This window comes from Biomphalaria glabrata, chromosome 5 (assembly GCF_947242115.1).
Source record: "Biomphalaria glabrata chromosome 5, xgBioGlab47.1, whole genome shotgun sequence".
Lineage (NCBI taxonomy): Eukaryota > Metazoa > Mollusca > Gastropoda > Planorbidae > Biomphalaria > Biomphalaria glabrata.
Window position 1 is genome coordinate 19,268,676 of NC_074715.1, and position 20,270 is coordinate 19,288,945.

Below are 20,270 nucleotides of genomic sequence, written 5' to 3' on the forward strand. Positions count from 1 at the left end.
CAATCTGTTGGTGGAAATAACATCCCTGTTTTATTTTATCTGTGTATGCGGTGTAATGGCGGGTACTATGCTTTCAAACGCGCTTGATGGTCCTGAAATAGATCTAATTCCTAATGAATTGACACATAAAATAGAAGATCTTTTAAAGTCTAAAGCAGATGAAATTAATCAACTGAAATCTAAATATGAAAAGCTTAGAGTAAATTCAGGTAAAATTATATATTATATAAATCTAGATTTAGTGTGATTTAGAATAATTTAGATCTAGAATAATAATAGATCTAGATCTAGTAGTTACTGTAGGGAGGTGAAATAAAAAATTGATCTTTGAAAAAACAATTTTTCGTTAGTACATCATTAAAATACTTGGTATTAGTATACGACACTAGAAACGCTAAATTAGGTTTCTCTTATATTTTCACAATATGCAGAAAAAACTGCAGATTACAAATATGTAATTTGATTTCCTCGGATAGGGAGTTCAGTGATAAAATAGTTATTTACTTATATGCAATGAAACCACTATAGCTAGATGGATAATTTTGAGATATAAATGACACAAAAAGAATTTTGAAAATCGGATAATTAGTTCAAAAGTTATAAATTTTTTAGTTAATTATTTTGACCTCTTCTTTGCCTTTGTATTTTACTTATTTGTTTGTCCCACTTTTGGTTGTCTTGTCCTACATTGTCACTTTGAATTATTTTTTTTATCTATATAGATCTAATTATTATTTAGCTTTTAAATATATATTTTAAGATACATTAAAATTAATATTCCTGTGATTTTTTAATGTTATTTAACTTTTAATTAACATTATGAAATAATATTTTAAGTGAGAAAATACGTTCATCTGACATGGCATTCATTCATTTGACCCATTTATACAGCCGGTAAGCACAAGGTGATTGGCTGGGCCCAGTCACGTGACCTACTTTTGACATCGCGATTGACGCGTAGGGAAAAAAAAAGAGGGCTGCGCGAGTGATTTGATTGGACCAAAATAAAAAATTACTTTCAATCAAAAGCCGCTGGAATTGTCAATACTTACAAAAAAACTAATTACACACATAGAATCGGCAAATGATGAGCTTTAAAACGATGTTTGAAATTTTCTTAAGGGTCAACAGAATACGAAGATATTACAAAGAGAAAACTTCAACCTGCAACAGTTTCGTACACACTTAAGCTATCTTAATATTTCAAACAGTAATGGAAACGTCATCCATTTCTGCGTACAACGGTGTATCACATGACTATATACGACTTATATTTACAAGAGGCTTTTAAAAAGAAAATGGGATACCCTAACCTCGTTTCGTGGCGAAGTGGGACAAAAAAAATACGGACGATTTTTCAGGCGGACTGAACGGCCTACCTCGGAGATAAATAGTTTTTAAAATATATATTTTTAAGTTTTATTTCTTATTACCATATATTGTCATTGGAAATACGCCATTTTGGTTTTAAGGCTTAGTACTAGACTATCTCCCTTGAATTACTTGCCAACTTTTTTCTGTTGCTGCTTTGTCTTTCTTTCTAGCAGCTATTAGATCTAATATTAAAATTCATTTAAAATGCAAACAATCTTTTGTACTTTGAAAAATAACTAAAAATCGAAATTAAAATCATGTAGTTAAAGTAATAACAACAGACAAAAAAAATTAATAGAAAAATAAAAAAATAACTCTAAGCCTAACAAAATATCTTTTATTGGCAAAATAAAAGTAATTAAATAAATAGATACCGGTACCCTGACTTTAAATACATGAAAATAATAGACATTAAATGTTATTTAAGATATTAAAAGCATGCAAGAAAAAATCAAATAGCCAAATAGATCTAATCTGAATAGATTGTAAGATGAAATATTAATCAACACTTAAAAATTTAGGCTAAAGCATCATACTCCAAGCAGTGGATTTGGCAAAAAACAGTTACATGTGGCCTCTTGTGGTACAACCACATCAAAGTGATTACCATTTGTATGCAATAGTGTTATGTTGCAGCATATATGGTTGTCTGTGTGAGATAGTATGTATGTGTTTGCATCATGAAATAAAGGTTTTAATAATAGCCATGAGTATTTTGTTTTGTTGTGGTTTGGTGAGAATGTATAGGTGTCTCTTTGCAGTAGTGTAGCAGCTGCAAGCATTTCTGCAGTTGTGGCCCATGTTGTATCTTTTTTCATCAGCTCCATATGCTGCTGTTAAAAAAAATATGGTAGCTATAAGTACAAGTTCTTTATCCTTCTCTTATTATGTACGGTAACTTATAATCATATTGAATGAAAAACAATGCACAATATAAGAACAAGCAATATCTACAACAAGGTAGAGAAAGTAATGATAGGACTGAAGAGTGGAAGGGAACTCCTTTTATAACAGATTCGGGAAATGTTACAATGGCATCACAGTTAGTAACCTTGTGATGGCTCCAAATAGGGATGGGGCGATGAAAATCAAAGGCTTTATCAAATCTCTTTAATGAGATGAAAGAGCTTCAAGATAAAAATACTATGTCACTACTTTTGTGGACCAAATAGGGGAGGGGGACTAGAATCTATGACAATCAGTGTGTATTTGTCATACGTAACTACTTCTTGATGTAACTACTTATAGACTGCCGGCCAACACGATATGATCCAACCACGGGAGTTTTTGTCGTACATAACTATCTGTAGAAGCTGGCCGACATTATAGGATACAACCAATAGAGTTTTGATCGTGACATCGTTATGTTGCGTCACGTTTCAGTCTTAGTCTCATCCGACTAGACCTCAGTTGAACTGCATGTCGGTGAAACGAACCGACAAAGAAAGCGAAGAAGGATAAATTTTGACCAAGTAAAACACCGTACCGTGCCCTTCTCCCTTTATGAGCATACCAGCGATCCTAGCAGTAGATGACCTAATATGACCACGGCGCCGGCGAAGCTCCGAGCAGGGGAAGGTGAAGTTACATCACACCTAGTTCTGCCATAAAGACAAAGATCGCGTGTGACGGCCGGCGCAGCGAAGCTCCGCACAGGGGAAGATGATTACATCACATCTAGTTTTGCCGTAAAGACAAAGATCGCGTGTGACGGCCGGCGCAGCGAGGGTTTAAAGGTACGTAAGAATAAATGGAGACAATCGCCACCTGTACGGTACGGCGGGAGAGAAAAACTTGCTTTGGACTCCGTAACGGAATGTAATACATGGGCGCTAGTGGATCCATGTGAAGAGAAGGGTTGGTAGGTGGAGTCGCTAAACCCCCCCCCCCCCCCCCCCCCCCCAACTACACATCTTAAACAAATTTAGTGTAATAGGTGAGGAGTTGTTTTTTTTTTTAATGAACTCCGAAAGTAAAGATGCATAAATTATCTAAATAGTAGTGTATATGCTTCTTACCTGTTTCTTTATACATTGGCTTTTGTTCCCCACTCTACGCAAAGTAAATTTCAGATTGTGAAACGTAACGTTTAACAAAGACGTTCGTGATCTAGTTACACTCGACCTATCCTCCCTCCAAGAGAGGTGGAGCCAGAGGTAGTGGTAAGAGTTATAAACACAGACATTAGTCCTATCTGATCATAAAACACACGCCAAAAAATCTCTGGTAGACAGTAGACTCCACTCAGAAGACCTCACGGCGAAAGAGAAAGGGACACTGATCTGTGTCAGCTTCATAAAATTCTTTCTCTTCGTGGTGTGATTTTACGAAAATAGAGAGCGCTCAAAATTCGTTAGAAATGTATAGATCAAACTGTAGTCTTAATCATCAACAGATAAACATAAAAGTATTATTTCTTATAATAATAAGTTTCCCGTACTAGATCTATATCATTTATTGTCATTGCTCTAAAAAGATCACTAAGTCATAATGCATAATTTTGTTAAAAAAAAAATAATAATTAAACATAACATGTATATCTAGATGCGTGTTTCATTCAATTTAATTCATGCATATTTGTTATCATTATTTCGCTTTGCTTGGTGAGTTAATATATTAATTATAGATCTAATTGTTAACATATATTTTTTAATTAATAATTTCATAAGTAGAAAAAAAAGAAGAAACAACAAGTTCATCAATTTATTAATAACATTTTATTTAGACCTTCATTTCAGTAAATACACTTAAAAAATCATAAGTTGACAGCATAAGAACAAAAACTCTCTATAAAAAAAGTTATTGAAAGTTCAATATAGGTAAGGGAGATAAATATTGTTAACAAACAACACTGGTCGGCAAAGGTATCTGCGTATCTAAACTATTACCAAATACTTATAAAGAACTTTCCAATGGTGTTTAAATTATGACTGTATGTCTAATAGTTACAAAACAGCAGACTTAGAAATTTTATTAGAATGTGAGAAACCAGACATAATTGCAGGCACAGAAACTTGGCTACATCCTGAAATTTATAATGCAGAAATTTTCAATAGTAATTATGAAATTTTTAGAAAAGATAGGGCTGATAATCATGGAGGAGTTCTTTTAGCAATAAAAAACACTCTTATAGCAGAAGAAATTATCTTACCTAACTCAAAAAATATAGAATCAACATTTTGTAAAATTAATACCACCTCAACATCCCTAATAATAGGCAGCATTTACAGACCACCAAATTCTAGTTTAGAATACATGCAGGAACTATGTAATCAGATTACTACACTTAAAGAGACAAATAAAAATGCAGTTTTTTGGATTATGGGTGATTTCAACCTACCTGATATAAATTGGAAAACACTAACCATAGATAAACACCAAAACCTTAAGGACATAAATGAGCTTTTCATAGAAACCTTACACAACCTAAGTTTAGATCAAATCATTAAAAAGCCAACTAGATTAAACAACACATTAGATCTCTTCTTAACCAACAGACCTGGATTAGTAGTTGATTATGATATTATCCCTAGTCTATCAGACCATGAGATCATAAAAATACACAGTCAGATAAAAGCAGTAGCCAATACAAAACCCAAAAGAAAAATCTTACTCTGGAATAAATGTAACCTAACACAACTACACCAAGCTGCATTAAACTTTCAACAAACATTCTTATTAGAAAAAGACATTAACCAACCAGTTGATGACCTCTGGAATTTCATTAAAAACCATCTTAAAAGCATTATAGAAAATCATATACCAACTAAATACACATCAAACAAAATAAATAAATGCTGGTTTAATAATAGACTAAAGAAGCTTTGTAAACAGAAGGAAAACCTATATAGAAAACTTAAAGAAACTAATGCAGAAAGAGTTTACAAAAAGTATATAAAAATTAAACACTTAACCCAAAAAGTAAGCAGACAGCTGCAGAGTGAATACATAAACAATGTAATATCTAAAGATAACAACAAAAACCTATGGTCATACATTAATTCTAAGAAAATGGAAACAACAGGCGTAGCGCCATTAAAAGATGAACATAACATAATACATAATGATAATGAAACTAAAGCAAACATTCTAAACAAATACTTTGCATCAGCATTCTCAGCCCCAGGAGACAAAGACATATTACTGAATTTGAACCAAGTAGACAACATAGAAGATATAGTAGTACAAGAAAATGGAATTCAAAAACTATTAGCCAACACTAAACCAAATAAAGCTTCTGGACCTGATGGTATTCCAGCTAGATTACTCAAAGAACTAAGTAATGAGCTAGCCCCAGTGTTCAAAATACTCTTTCAGGCTTCACTTAACCAGGGCAGAGTACCAAAGGACTGGAAAGAAGCTAATGTCACCCCCCTATTTAAAAAAGGAGAAAAATCTGACCCAGGAAACTACAGACCAGTATCACTTACCAGCATCACATGTAAAATCCTAGAACACATAATATGTAGCAACATCATAAACCACTTAGACAAACATAATGTCTTCACACCATACCAACATGGCTTTAGGAAATATAGATCATGTGAAACACAACTAATAGGACTAATTGATGATTTTTCAAAAGGTTTAGATAATAGTGAACAAATAGATGCTATCTTACTAGATTTTTCTAAGGCTTTTGACAAAGTTCACCACCATAGTTTGCTTAAAAAATTAAAATATTTCGGCATTAATGGTCCACTGCATCAGTGGATTAAAGACTTTCTGATAGGGAGAGAACAAACTGTAATAATAAATGGTTCTAAATCAACACCGATAACAGTAAACTCAGGTGTACCTCAAGGAACAGTCTTGGGTCCACTACTATTTTTAATTTACATAAATGATTTACCAAATTGCATTACTTCAGGAACAAAAGTCAGATTATTTGCAGACGATTGCATAATATATAGAACAATAAAAACAACACAAGACACAGATATTTTACAAAGAGAATTAGATGAATTACAGAAATGGGAATCAAATTGGAGCATGTCTTTCCACCCAGAAAAATGTCAGTTGTTAAGAGTAACAAAAAAACTAAAACAAATTAATTCCACTTATCTTATTCATGGCAAACCAGTAACACAGACTAAAAACGCAAAATACTTAGGTGTTATAATAAATGAAAAACTGTCATGGAATCCACATATTGATGAAACTACAAAAAAATCAAACAAAGCATTAGGATTTATTAAAAGAAATTTCTATAAATCAAATAAGAACATAAAACTAAAATGTTATTTAACCTTGGTTAGGCCAATAATAGAATATGCATCCTCTGTTTGGGACCCCTCAACTCAAGAAAACATTAAGAAACTAGAACAGACACAAAATAGAGCAGTGCGATTCATAACAAACGAATATTCACATTTGACTAGAGTAACACCTTTAGTAAAATCACTAAATTTAGAAAGCCTTCAGGACAGAAGGCTCAAAAGTAAAGTAGCAATAATACATAAAACACTGAACCATAATCTTCAAATACAAAAACAAAATTTAATAAAATACTCTGAAAGACACAAAGATAAAGGCACATTCCTCGTCCCATATGCTAGGACAAATTTGTACAAATACTCCTTCTTCCCTAGTGCTATTAGAGCATGGAATGGGTTGCCTGAGCTAGCCAGGAAAACCAGTGACTTGGCAGAATTTAAGTCATTGGTTAATATGCATGACTAAATGCATGACGCGTAGGACGTAATCATCTTCTTTTTTGAAGTAACGTCTGTATTAGATAAGATAAGATAAGCTAGAAAGTTATGATTTTTTTTGTGCCGTTTGACGTTTTGGCCTAACATTGTTGACATGGAACAAGTAAGATGAGTCATCATGAAAGCGTCTCTCTCGCTAAGCCAGCGAGACACACCCACCGCTCAAAAAGTTAAAAAGTTGGAATTGAGTTTCGTAGAGGATAAATCTACTTATTAAATAAGAAATTTAATAGTAGATTTAGAGTAACTTACATCTATCGAACACCTTCGTTTTAAGGTACTTATCAAACACCCCATTGTATTTTTTAAAATTCTCCTTTATTTCGATGATTATGACGAAACTAGTCCATTCCTATTGTGCATCGTCCATTTCTTTATAGTTTAGTTATATTTAGTTTCATTTTCACCCGAGGATAATTTTTTTACTTATATTCAAAGTGCATTGGTAATATTGGTATAAAAATTTCACTTTTTTTGACCTCTTGGGAAGAGTGAAGTGAGTCTCGGGTTAAGGGTATTTTTTAATGCCAATGATGTTCAGCTCAACAAAACCTATATAATACGCTTCTAATTAGGCTGAGAAATATTTGCAACAATTATCTTTAAAGTGTCCTTTGCTACCTAAACATGAAAATTGAGGTTTAAAAAGGGGGTGTTCGATAATAGCAGTTTTTATATAAGCAATCTCAGCTTCGTAAGATATCGAACGCCATTTTAATGTTAAAAATAAACATCAAAGGGATATAACCCAAAGAACACAAAATATTTAAATTATATATTTTTTAATTGTTATTTTTAGAAATAATGTAATGCAAAGTACATATATAAATTACCCATGTGTTACAATTTGTATCAGCTATTTGTGGTTTACCGTAAATGTGCTATATTTTTCTAAGTAAATAGATTTACATCGATATGCACTAATTGTACCCATTTTAAAAGCTTGATTTTATGACACATATAGTTTGATGCTATTATCATCGTTGTGCTACCACAAGTGCAAGAAATATAGAATACAAACAGGAACAATGAATTTAGAATTATCCAGTTGTGTTTTTTTTTCAGATGCCCCATTCTATTAACTTCTGAATTATGTTTTATAAACCAATACCCAGCGCATGTGCTTGATGTGAAGAGATATTAATAAAACGAATGGGCTAAGGGGGAGGTATAGAATGTAGATATGGTATTTTGAAATAAAAATGTCTTTGGTAGGTAAAAAAAAAGGGGGGGGGGAGAAACAGTCCAGACACTGTATCAAGAGATCATCAATAATTGATCGACCATTAAAATGTGACGTCAGCCTCAAATACATAGTCAGTTGTGCTTCTCGATCTAGACGTGTGGCGCAGGGTATAAAAAAATTATATATAAAGTACCATATACCATAAAGTATGATAAAGCTCATAATGCGCTACAAAGACACTCCTTTGAAACATCACAAATACTCAAAATAATAAAAATAACACATTTAACCAATCTCTTATTCTGCCTACACCCCCTTACCCGCGCTTTCTTCTTACGCAATTCCACTCTCCAACATTCACACTTTTTCAGTGCAAAGTAACAACGTAAATTTCAAGACTCAATCTAAACGCAGCCACCAGACTAACACACAACAAAAAAAAATGGTCAGTGACAGCCCAACACACAGGTGTAAACCAGGCCACCAACGCAGCCCCAAAACATTGTTCAAGTTGTAGTAAGAACAATGTTGAGGGGAAAGGGGGAGGAGCCATCATTCGAGTACCTAAGGTCAAGCCGCTAATTAGGTCACAAACACTGGGCGTGATAGATATATAGATATGTTGTTTGTGTGTGTGTGACAAATACTAAGCGTGCTCTAAAATGCGGTGTTTTTTTTTGGTCAACCAGGTGGTTTAGGGAGGGCGGATCTATCTACATCTATAGGTAACACAGCTCGCAAGCTACCATAGCTTTTCAGTGACACCCCCCCCCCCCATACCCCATCCCTGCCCAGATCGAAAAATATCTAGCACTGACTTATGGGCTGTTACATACACTGAGCGTGCTAGATCGGCAGCTAGTTACGTAGGGCCGCGTACCGTAGGTTTTGTTTTTAGGTCAATCAAGTAAACTGTTGTGTCCTGCAATGACTTGGGGAGGATAATCTATTGGCTACCAAAGCTTATTAGGCTCTCCCTCAAATAGATAATATCTGGATTTAATTTATTAATGGCCTTATGTCTCAAAATAGCTTAGACCTAAATAAGTTCTACGGTAATGCATTACTGGGCCTAGCACCGTCAGTTTCTAATCAGAGCTGATCAGTGATAGATTATAGATTCCTTCGATGTGGACCATGTGAAAATGACTAAAATCTGTCTGTCTTGACATGGCGTAAAAAGAAAATGATATAAATAAAAAAAAATATAGATTATAACACTTTTGAAACACCATACTTTTCACAAAATTTTAAGATTATAACACTTTTAAAACACCATACTTTTCATGTGTTCGATAAGTTCTTAATATGTTCGATAAGATAAGATAAAGGTAAAAAAGTGTTCGATAATTTAAGCTTTTGAAATCATCGACCTGACTCACTTTAACATCAAATATAAGTTTAACTTTGAGTAGTAATAGAATAAACACATGTCTACTTTTAAAGAAAAATGGATGAGGAGTTCACAGATACAATCAGTTTTTTTCTAGGTCTAATTTTTACGGAGATACACAAATTCAAACATAAAAAATGTCGGCGAATGAGCTTAACTTGTTCGATAAACGTAAGTTACTGTAGTATTCATAGCTAGCTCACAAATCTGATTTCATTTATATTTATGAACTTTACTTGTTTAAAATGTAAATATTGATGAAATAAACAAATTATCGGGTCTAGATCTACAAGAATTGTCAGAGAGGCGGAGACAAAATGGCGGCGTTCTGATGGCAGAAAATAACAAAATATTTTAAAATATTTAAAAAGTGGGATCAAAATCGTCTGAAACAATTATTTTTCAAATGCGCTTTATAATTCATGCGACGACAATTAATACATAAAATCTATTTGAATATATCCAGAATATTAGGCCTTACATGTCCTCCAGTGGTTTTACATTGATGACGAAATTTTCTTATCAAAATTCAGTAAATTCTGAAAATCCCATAGCCCCCAATGGTAAACCGTATTTTCAAGTTTTTGAGCGATGCGACGGAGATATCGCGATAAAACTTGGTAGAATTATAGCCAGGCATGATATCTACCGTGGAAAAAAAAATGAATCATTGATCATTTTCCTAGACCCTGTATTGCTAAAAACAAAAAATGAGTATTTTTTATAATAAATGTAAAAATGACAAATAACTTTTTAAAAAAGCCGTAATTAAGCTTTATATAGGCCATTGTCTAAAGTAATCGATAACACAAGTTTAAAACTTTTCTTATTTCATTCAAAAGTGTACTAAATTTGCAAGTGTGGTTTATGTGAAAAAAAGTCAAAAACGCAATCTCAAGTTTATCGGTCATTTTTTACTTTCACACTTCCGCGTTTTTTGGCCTTTGAAAGAACTTTCCAATGGTGTATAAATTATGAATGTAAGTTAAACAGTTAGTTGTGAGTTAGAAAGTTATGTTTTTTTTTGTGTGGTGTTTTGACCTAACATTATTACATTGGGTCATTGGTAACTGGTTGACATGGAATATGATGGAACAATGGAGATGAGAGCGTCTAGCTGGCTCAGCCCAGGAGACAAGCCCTCACTCTAATGGAGTTTGATGATGATGATGATGATGAAGGGCCTATGTACAGAAAGTAAGAAAAACAGATCTCAAAATTTGACGCCTATTTAAACTTCTGGTCTTACGGATTTTCTCATATCTAGATCTAGTCCTAGATAGATCTAGAGTCTAGTCTAAGTTTATAAGTTAGGCTAGTTAAGTTAGGGAGGTGAAATAAAAAAATTATCATTGAAAAAATAATTTTTCATTACTAGATCTACATCATTAAAATACTTTAAAAGAACTTTTCAATGGTGTATAAATTATGCCTGTATGTTAATTGTTTAATAGTTAGAAAGTTATGTGGGTTTTTTATTTTGTGTCGTTTTGACTTAACAATACATTGATTGTATGATTGTTGACATGGAGCAAGTGAGCTGAGAGCTTGTCGCTGGCTCAGCCGGCAAGGCACACTCCCAATTCAAAAGTGAAAAAGTTGGAATTGAGTTTTGTAGACAATAGATCTACTTATTAAATACGAAATTTAATAGTAGATCTTGTATTGGCATTGGTAGTAAATTTTAGGGAGGTGAAATTGCGGAAGTTCCGGTGTCCAAAAATGACGTAAAATCTTGAAACAGAGTTTTCCTTACTGCTACGTAGGTATTTGTTTGAAATCGATTATGCTCAGTTTATGTAAAGATATCATTGCTAAAAAGAGTGAATTCGGTTACTTTTGATGATAGAGAACATTTTTGTCTTTGACAATTTTTTGAAAAAAAAAAATATTTTAATATTTTGCATTGAAAGTATATATACATTTTTATTTTTGCTGATACTCATCACAGAAAAGTCGTACCATGTTGATTTTTTCCCTGCTAATAGTACATGTGTCTGGCTATATTCCTACCTGCAAACTAGTTCTAAATATAGCTAGACTATAAACTGCATATATTATAATTTTAAAAGCTATCACTTTTGTTCATTAGTGGAAACATTTTTTTTTATTGCAGAGCAACAATATTTTGATATTGAAAAACAGCTGATTACAAGTAATGGAAAACTTGAAGCAGAAACCAAAGTGAGGCAAGATTTGCAAGAGAAGTACAACAACCTTGGTATGCTTTTTTTTCAATCTTTATTTCCATACCATACATTTGTTTGCTGTACCAAATTAAGGCATTGTCTTCAAGTCTGAAGATTATTTTACAAATTGTATTTTGCCTTGTTTGTCTCATTCAAAACTTCATGGTAGCCTGCTGGATTTATCACAGATATCAATGTAAGTCATATAGTTTGTTTTTTTATTGCTTTTTTTTTTAACATAAATTTTTACAACTGTTTGTTTTGATTTTCTAGAATGTAAATATGCTGAAACTAGTAGAAAGTTACTGGAGCTCCAAGAAAGTAGAGATACATTTCTTGCTTCAGAGGTACACATATTTCTTACACTTTCAACGTATCATTTTTATTAGATTTAGCATCATTGTTTGAAATACCATAATTTTTTATTATTTTTTTATAGCATGAATATAAAACTGCACTCCAAAGTTTGGAAAATGAAAACAGAGATTTACTTTTGATTTCCAACAAGAAAAGTAAAGAAATTGAAAGTTTAAATGGTATGTATTTGTTAATTTAATACGATATCTAACACTGCTATAAAATATCAAAAACATATTCAAATTTTTTTTTAATGGATTTTTTTAGGGGAAATTACTGAGTTAAGGAAAAAATTAAGTATTGCTAACAATGACAAATGTGAAGCACAAGCCAAACTTAACAGTATTCAGTCAGAAGAAGTCTCTCGAGAAGTAAGAGTTTTTTTTTTTTCTTAAAATTTATTGTTTTCACAAAAAAGTTTACCTTTTCTTTTAAGACATTTATGCATCCATATTTTAAATGCATTTTTTTACCTTTAAATTATTCTAGATTATTTGTATACATACTTGTCAACTCCTCACTATTTCAGTTTCGAGAGAAGCGTCTGGAACAGGAGAAAGAGCAACTAGAGAAACAGGTGGAATGGTTAAACAATCAGCTAACAGAGAAGACAAATCAACTTTGTCATGTTCGAAAAGAAAAGGTTTTTGATGATGTTCTCTTAAATTAGGATTAGATTGCTTAATATGTCAGCTTTTACAATTTTGTTTTTAGTAAAAAATCCACAAGAACCAATATGATTAGAGATTAAGTTATTTAAATGTGTTGATTGGTAGTTAGTATAGCTTTGAAAGTTATATTGATATTTAAAACAAAACTCATTTTGTGGTGTTATCTTAAACATTTTACAATCACATCTAATTTAACATTACAATTAGATCTAAAAGATCTCAACTATATTTAAAAAACTGTCTCAATGTCTATTGTATATGCTGTGACAGATGAGTAATATATTGGAAGTGCAGTCACAACTGGAAGAGAAAGTGCAAGAGGTGAGGAGAAAAAATATTCTGAACTATTAATTAGAACTTAATATACTTACAATATCAATAGCGATCGTTAAAATGTTTGCACTTTTATAGAAAATATATTATGGTTATTAACTAGCCTCAAAAATCTTAAACTTTGCTGAGTTTGTTTCTAAATTCTGCTCTGACTTTATTCTATGAGTACTTTGTTATAAATACATTTTTAATCAATATGAAGAATTTGAAAAATAAGGAAAGATGCATAAACTCTTAAACCAGGATTTTGCATTAGTGTAGGCATAGCCTAGGTAATTTATTTAACATATGGAATAATAATAAAGTGTTTATATAACTGTCATAAGTAATATTAAGAAATAGTAAAGAATTTTAAGATTGTAATTTTTGTGAAAAATGTTAAAAATTAAAACCCAATATTTTCCTTTTCTACCTTCTCATTTATTATGTTGGAGGGTTCAGATGACCAGTATCTGAGATGAACTGCACAGTAGTTTCCAGATCAAGCAGCTCTCTCTATAGTTTTTTCTTTTGGTGCCTCTGTCTTGTTTTGGGCCTCTCAATTGGAGAATTCAGTTTTAAGGACAAAAACCAATTTTTATTTTAAGATATAAAATTGCAACTATATTTTTATGAAAAAGCTATTGCTAACCAACTAAATTGTCTTTTGAAAGTTATATTTGTTACACTTAGATATGTAAGAACATTCTTGTGGTTTAAATTTAATGATTAGAGAGGCAGTAGATTAAGCCAAGTGAGACAAACTCTTTGACATCTTACATAATTTTGTATATGTGTGTTTCAGCTGTCACATTTACAGTCTGTGGTGGAGTCAATGAAAGCTGCTGCTGAGGAGCAGAGTGCCAAAATAGATGGCCTTGTGAAGAAACTGAAGGAGGTAAGCTTTGTGACGTTTTAAAGAAAGATTTAATGTCATGTTTTACTCAATTGTATATTTCCCTCTTATAGTACTGCTTTTTAACATATATATTTGAAGTGGAATTATTCTTTTAATATTTAGTTTATAAATATTCATGTTTTGCTAGGAAAGAGATGAGCAAGTTCAATTAGAGGAACAGTTCAGACAGGAACTTGCTGTACAAAAGAGGCTTACAGACCTATACAAGGTTGGTACTTGCTCAATTATTCTAACAATTTCTATGGGCATACTCCCAACCGTTGCTACATTTGAGCTAAATACCAAGCAAGCATCACAAAAAATGTGAGGATGTATATGATTTTAAAGTAATTGTTTTTGAGCTAATGTATATATGTTTATTTCTGTAGGTGTCTGCAGAAGAGAATGATGAAAAGGTAACTGAGTTGACAGGTGCAGTAGAAGAACTGAGAAATTTACTTAAAGCTGCTTCTAAAGGTAGGAAAACAGATTTTAATAATTTTTTTTTCTAAATAATTTTAAACATTATCACTTAAGTAAATAAAATAAAATAATTTTTTTTTGTCAAATGATAGCTTATGAAGAATTAGAAACAGAAAAGTTGAATGAAATCAACAAACTTCAAGCTTTAGTCACAGAAAAAGGTTAGTTCAATTTTTTTATTTCTTTTCATTGTAATATCCAAAACTTCTCAATTTATTTTTTGCAACATTATCCTTGATACTTGATGCAAAATTATTTTATTTTTTATATTTGCTTAGTTTGCTAAAGCATTTGAATACATTTTTGTATCCTAGATGAAACTATTCAAAAGTTGCAACAGGAATTAAAAAATGCTAATGAATTAATGACTGCTTTCAAGAGAGGTTAGTAGTATGGCTTTGTATTTAATTCTAATATTATTTTATTGCACAGTTCTTTATATCAAGTGGTACAATCAAATGATTCCTATTCACTAGGTGCTGCCACATTAACACAAGAAGCTGTAGAAAGTCTTTCTCCATCTGCTGCTGCCATAAGCAAGCTTTTGAAATCTGGCATGTCTCTAACTCAGGTAAAAATAGTACTTTTTGTTCTGGGAAATAGAACTTAATAATAGGATACTATATAAAGTATTCAGAGAAGCTGCTAGTATTCAAGATTTAATCTTAAACAAAGTGTTATAATCATATTGTATTCTTGATCTTTCTGTGCTGACGAGTAGATTATTTTATAGAAAAATATTTGTATCCATATTACAAATCAATGCTATTAAATCTTGGTGCTGACTTCACATGGAATTTTTGGGCGATAAATAAATAGGAACCTAAGAGACTGATAGATATGGTTTTAAACATGCTGATGTTTTCAATAACATAACTTGACTAAAGTAATTCCTTCTCTAATTATTACACTAGCCTACAAAATAATACAATAACATAACTTGACTAAAGGAATTCCTTCTTTAATTAAACTAGCCTTCAAAATAATGCATCTCACTACCATTCAGTGACATTAAAATATTATTATGTCCTAGAACTAAATTCAGAAACTTGTAGACTATTACTTGTAAGGCGCCCCTTGCATTCCCATTTTAAAGATTCTACTCTGCTGCTTCCAAGAGTTTCAATCTACTTACAGAGCCCATTCCATTTTTGTTGTTTCATTCGAATTACTAAAGGTCCTTCACTTCATTTTATTACATTGTACCATTAATTAAATGTGATAAAAAGAACATTTTCAAGATGTAACATTATATGTTTTTTCAAGCTCCTTTTCCTTTATTTCAGATCTACAATGAATATGTGCAAGCCACTGAGGCTTTGAGTGAGGAGAGAGAGGAAAATAAAAGATTGAACTCTTACCTTGAACAGATTCTTCAGGTCAGTCTTTACTGCACACAAAACTTAATAGCCGTTAGACATTGTGTCTTCAGGTCAGTCTTTACTGCACACAAAACTTAATAGCCGTTAGACATTGTGTCTTCAGGTCAGTCTTTACTGCACACAAAACTTAATAGCCGTTAGACATTGTGTCTTCAGATCAGTCTTTACTACACACAAACCTTAATAGCCGTTAGCTATTGTGTCTTCAGGTCAGTCTTTACTACACACAAAACTTAATAGCCATTAGCTATTGTGTAATCAGACATTGAAAGTTGACATACCTTTTTTTTTTATTTAAGTAAAAATTTCCTAAATACAGCTTTTTATATTTTTGTTTATTTCAATAGCTGTGAAAAACAACTTGCCAAATTTAACCAATAATTGTATAATTTGGCAATTTTATAATTAATTTCCGCCATGGATGTTATTATTTTTAAATCATATTTGTTTAGGAGATAGAAGAGAAGGCTCCTTTACTGAAGAAACAGAGAGAAGATTATGAGACTACATTGAACAATTTGGACCAGCTGACATCACAATTAGATTCAGCCATGCTGGTAAGACAACAAAATTATATTGTCAACATTCCATTGTATTATTTTCTGTATGAAACTAATGCTTTGAAAAAATAAATGAATGAAATAATTATTGTTGTGTGTATTCATCTGATAGGAATGTGAAAAATTACGAGCTGATGCTGATGATATGAGGAGACGCTATGGGCACATACAGAGAGAATGTACTAAATATCAGCAAACATCTAATGACCTTTCAAAGCAGGTATATTTCATTTCATATACTAATGAAGAACATAAAATTATCTTCATTGCTTTGCATATATAATTATTACAGGGTAAGCTAAAAGAGGCTTTTATTATTTGAATGAAATGAAAGTTTAAACATTTATAGAGTAAAAGATACAGTTTCCCTTAGCTGGCATTTTAGTTATTTCAGACAGATCATTTTCTTTAATATTATGTTAGGTTCATCACCTGCTGAAGGAAGTGGAAGAGCTGAAAGGTGGCCGAGTGGTCAGAGATGAGTTGGATGTGTCATCGTCTGAGGTCTCTAGCTCATCAAACATTATCTCTGAAAAACTTGTGACTTTCAGGTCTGTTTGACTTTCAGCTTGCTTTAGTAATTCTACTTCTGCAACTGTAGTAGCCACTAGGAGTGCTTTTAATTGTTTTATAATTGGATATATGTTTTCTTATTTGAACTAGTTGACTACCCATGCATGGAGCATAAATATAACAAGCTTTGTACCATGTTAAATAGTTTGTTTTTTTTTTAATCCATTAATTGTGTATAGAAAATGTTTCCAATTCTTTGTAGGAGTATTGAAGAGTTGCAACAACAAAACCAACGTTTGATAGAGGTCTGTAGGGAACTTAGTGAAAAGAAAGAGTTAGAAGAAAATGAAATGACTTCAGAAAAGTATGTTTGTCTAGTCTGGTGATCTTTAGTCCAGATAAGTGATTATTTTACCCAGCAAAATATATACGAGACACTATAGATTTAAAGATAAGAAAATTCTATTTTAATTTGTAATATTTTCCCAGAACTAAAGAATTGAAAGAACAGTTAGACTTTGCTCTGTCAGAGTTAGAACAATTAAAAGATGCTAGAGCTAGACAGACAGAGCTGGTATGTATTTGTAGCTCTAATTATTTCTTTCTAACAAGTTTTAGATTGACATACAGGTTTATATGGAACATAGCTGTTTATTTTAACTTGATTTTTGTGTGTGCTCCATGATTAGGTTGAATCCATTGTTCGTCAGAGGGATATGTACAGAGTTCTGTTACAGCAAGGACCTAATGCTGAAGTAAGTTATAGGCTTTTGATTTACATTAGACTTTGTTATAAGCCTGTGAACACTATTTAAACTACTGGTCGCACACATAACTTCCTACAGTTCTTAAAAAAAAAAAAAAATGTCTACACTGTAATTGTATAAGGTGCATTTTATCCAACTTTTTAATCTTATTTCTGCAATTATTTTTTTTTGTGTGGTCATCATTTCCCAAATGTTTGAAAACTGTGTTCTTGTAGAAATTTGACAGTGAGTTCCATCTATTACCTCTTACTAGTCTCTTTATATTTGCTACTATTTCACTTCCACTTGTAGTATGTATCTGATGAAAAACTGATTGTTCAGGTTCTGAATGTGACCCCTGTGACCTCCACCCCAGTGACTAGCAATGTCAGGTCTGTGACCAGCCAGGACACAAAGGCTTATGATGCTGCTCGCAAGGAGTTGGAAGACACTAAGAATGCTCTAAAAGAACTGAAATCTGAGTTTGAAGCATACAAAAAGGAGAAAGCAGAAAATGAAAAGTGGGTCTCATAGTTAAACAATGCGGAATTTTCTGTACCTAAAAGTAACATTTTAATAGGCCAAAAAAAATTTAATGAATTTTTTTTTTAATTACAGACTTCAGAATGAGACAGTAGAGAAACTGCGTCAGAATGTGTCTGATATGAGAGTTACAAATACTAAACTATCAACTCAGGTAAAAGATATCTCAATGTGTTTATAGTCCTACATGTGTGTTTGTCGGTTTCAGCAGCCCTTCAATGTTGTGTTAGATTAAATCTAACCCTCTCTGTATCTACCCCTTAGACTGTTGGGGCACCACACAAGATCTGTTGACCATCTTTCTCCATTGCCTTGACTAGAATTTCTTTCAATGACAGACCCTTCCATTCTTTTATGTTGTCTTTCCATCACTTGTCTGCATTTTCTTCTTTTTCCTGGTTCTGTTCCCTTAGGATCTTGTGATATGGCCGTAGAGTTTTAGTTGGCATTTTTTTTTAGTAGTTGGCAGGTAATTGTGGGGTCCAATGGCTATATTAATACTTTTTTAATCTCTTCGTTTGTGATGTGGCCCTTGTATGTGATACTTAGGATCTTTCTGTAGCATCCTCCTCTCTAGCTCTGCAGTCAGCATCCAAGATATTGCAAACATATAAGAATGTGGCCAATATCAGGGAGTACATCAGTCTGATTTTAGTGTTGAGGGCTATGCCTTTGTCTTTCCAGATTATTTTGAGTATTTGGAAGTGCTGCTGATGACTTCTGGCCAATAGTTAAGGTTTGGTTCCTTCATCAGAGACTTGGTGGCCTGCTTGTAGAGGTTCTGGTTCTTTTATTGTGTTATTAGATGGCACTTTCCATCGTCACCCAGAGTGGCCCATGCCATACTCAGTCTTTCAACATCCATTTATAAAAGTGTGTTTTATTTTTATTAAAACAATTTATCTCATGGTTCACTTTTCAAATGAAAACTAATCTTAATTTGATTGTTCTCATGCATTCATACTTTTGTTTGTTGGTTGTCTTATTTTTATAGTTGGACTTTGCCACTGAGCGCTATAAAATCATTCAGAACAATGCTGCTGGCTTCAAGAAAGAAATAGATCTTCTACAGGAGAGGAACCACCAGTCAGCCGCCATCATACTTAGACACGAGTCAGCAGTGGCTCACCTTAAAGAGGTTGAGATATTAATTTTAAAAAATTTTATACATATTTATATAGAATATTTATTGCTGTGTTATAAGTAGGGAGAAGTTAAAGTATGTTACCATTCAACAAACTGCAAGTTGTCCCTTGATATACAAATATATTTTTTTTTAAGTAATACAGGTTTTCTGGGTTTTTTTTTTAAGAGTTAATTGTTACCATTGGAAAGTTATAAGGAAAGTGTCAGTATTTCTCTTTAAAAAATTTTTTGTTTTCTTATGCACAAGCAGGAATTGATGAGTGCTCAGGAGAATGTGGCTAGATGGCAAGTGCAAGTAGAAAATCTGAAAACAGAAAAAGAACTTTTGAAAAACTCAGAGAAACGTCTTCGACTAGAGCTGGAGAGTAAAGAAAGAGAAAAGAACTCCCAGGCTATGTTGATGGCTAGCTTACAGGCCATACAGGTGGGTACATCTACTACTGTGAGTGATGTTTATGAACTTATGGGTATCTGTAATTATCTCATTTCTGTTGTTTAATTTGTTGTTTTTTTAAATTGTTATTCAGTAGTAAGTTGTCTGTTGTTCTTGTTTTTCTTGTACAGACTAAAACATTTTTCATTACCTGCTTGTTCATTTTTTCCCCACATTTTTAAATATCCAAATTTTGAGTATGCTTAGAATGTTATTGTTCTAAGTGTAATTAAACTTTGGGACATTAATTCTCTATTGAGTTTTTGCTTTAAAATTATTATTTTTTTATAAGGCTCAATGGATAAACATTCAATACAAATATCTGCTATGCATTATGGTGAATAATTTATTTATTTAAAATAATTTCAGC

General features: G+C 32.3%; 1 protein-coding gene across 3 annotated transcripts in view; it reads left to right on the forward strand.

The window, feature by feature from the left end:
- The first annotated feature begins 24 nt into the window (after positions 1 to 24).
- LOC106066864 (nucleoprotein TPR-like) overlaps positions 25 to 20,270 on the forward strand; it is a 41,917-nt gene continuing 21,671 nt past the window's right edge. For all 3 annotated transcript variants that reach the window (XM_056030197.1, XM_056030198.1, XM_056030199.1), the window contains exons 1-24: positions 25 to 209; positions 11,784 to 11,888; positions 12,130 to 12,203; positions 12,296 to 12,392; positions 12,481 to 12,584; positions 12,743 to 12,856; positions 13,155 to 13,205; positions 14,002 to 14,094; positions 14,243 to 14,323; positions 14,484 to 14,571; positions 14,670 to 14,738; positions 14,892 to 14,960; positions 15,054 to 15,148; positions 15,864 to 15,956; positions 16,412 to 16,516; positions 16,632 to 16,739; positions 16,943 to 17,070; positions 17,295 to 17,396; positions 17,522 to 17,606; positions 17,722 to 17,787; positions 18,121 to 18,299; positions 18,397 to 18,475; positions 19,316 to 19,459; positions 19,718 to 19,891. In XM_056030197.1, the coding sequence (XP_055886172.1) occupies positions 56 to 209; positions 11,784 to 11,888; positions 12,130 to 12,203; positions 12,296 to 12,392; positions 12,481 to 12,584; positions 12,743 to 12,856; positions 13,155 to 13,205; positions 14,002 to 14,094; positions 14,243 to 14,323; positions 14,484 to 14,571; positions 14,670 to 14,738; positions 14,892 to 14,960; positions 15,054 to 15,148; positions 15,864 to 15,956; positions 16,412 to 16,516; positions 16,632 to 16,739; positions 16,943 to 17,070; positions 17,295 to 17,396; positions 17,522 to 17,606; positions 17,722 to 17,787; positions 18,121 to 18,299; positions 18,397 to 18,475; positions 19,316 to 19,459; positions 19,718 to 19,891 (2,457 nt within the window). In that variant the 5' untranslated portion in view covers positions 25 to 55. The remainder of the gene's footprint in view (positions 210 to 11,783; positions 11,889 to 12,129; positions 12,204 to 12,295; positions 12,393 to 12,480; positions 12,585 to 12,742; positions 12,857 to 13,154; positions 13,206 to 14,001; positions 14,095 to 14,242; positions 14,324 to 14,483; positions 14,572 to 14,669; positions 14,739 to 14,891; positions 14,961 to 15,053; positions 15,149 to 15,863; positions 15,957 to 16,411; positions 16,517 to 16,631; positions 16,740 to 16,942; positions 17,071 to 17,294; positions 17,397 to 17,521; positions 17,607 to 17,721; positions 17,788 to 18,120; positions 18,300 to 18,396; positions 18,476 to 19,315; positions 19,460 to 19,717; positions 19,892 to 20,270) is intronic.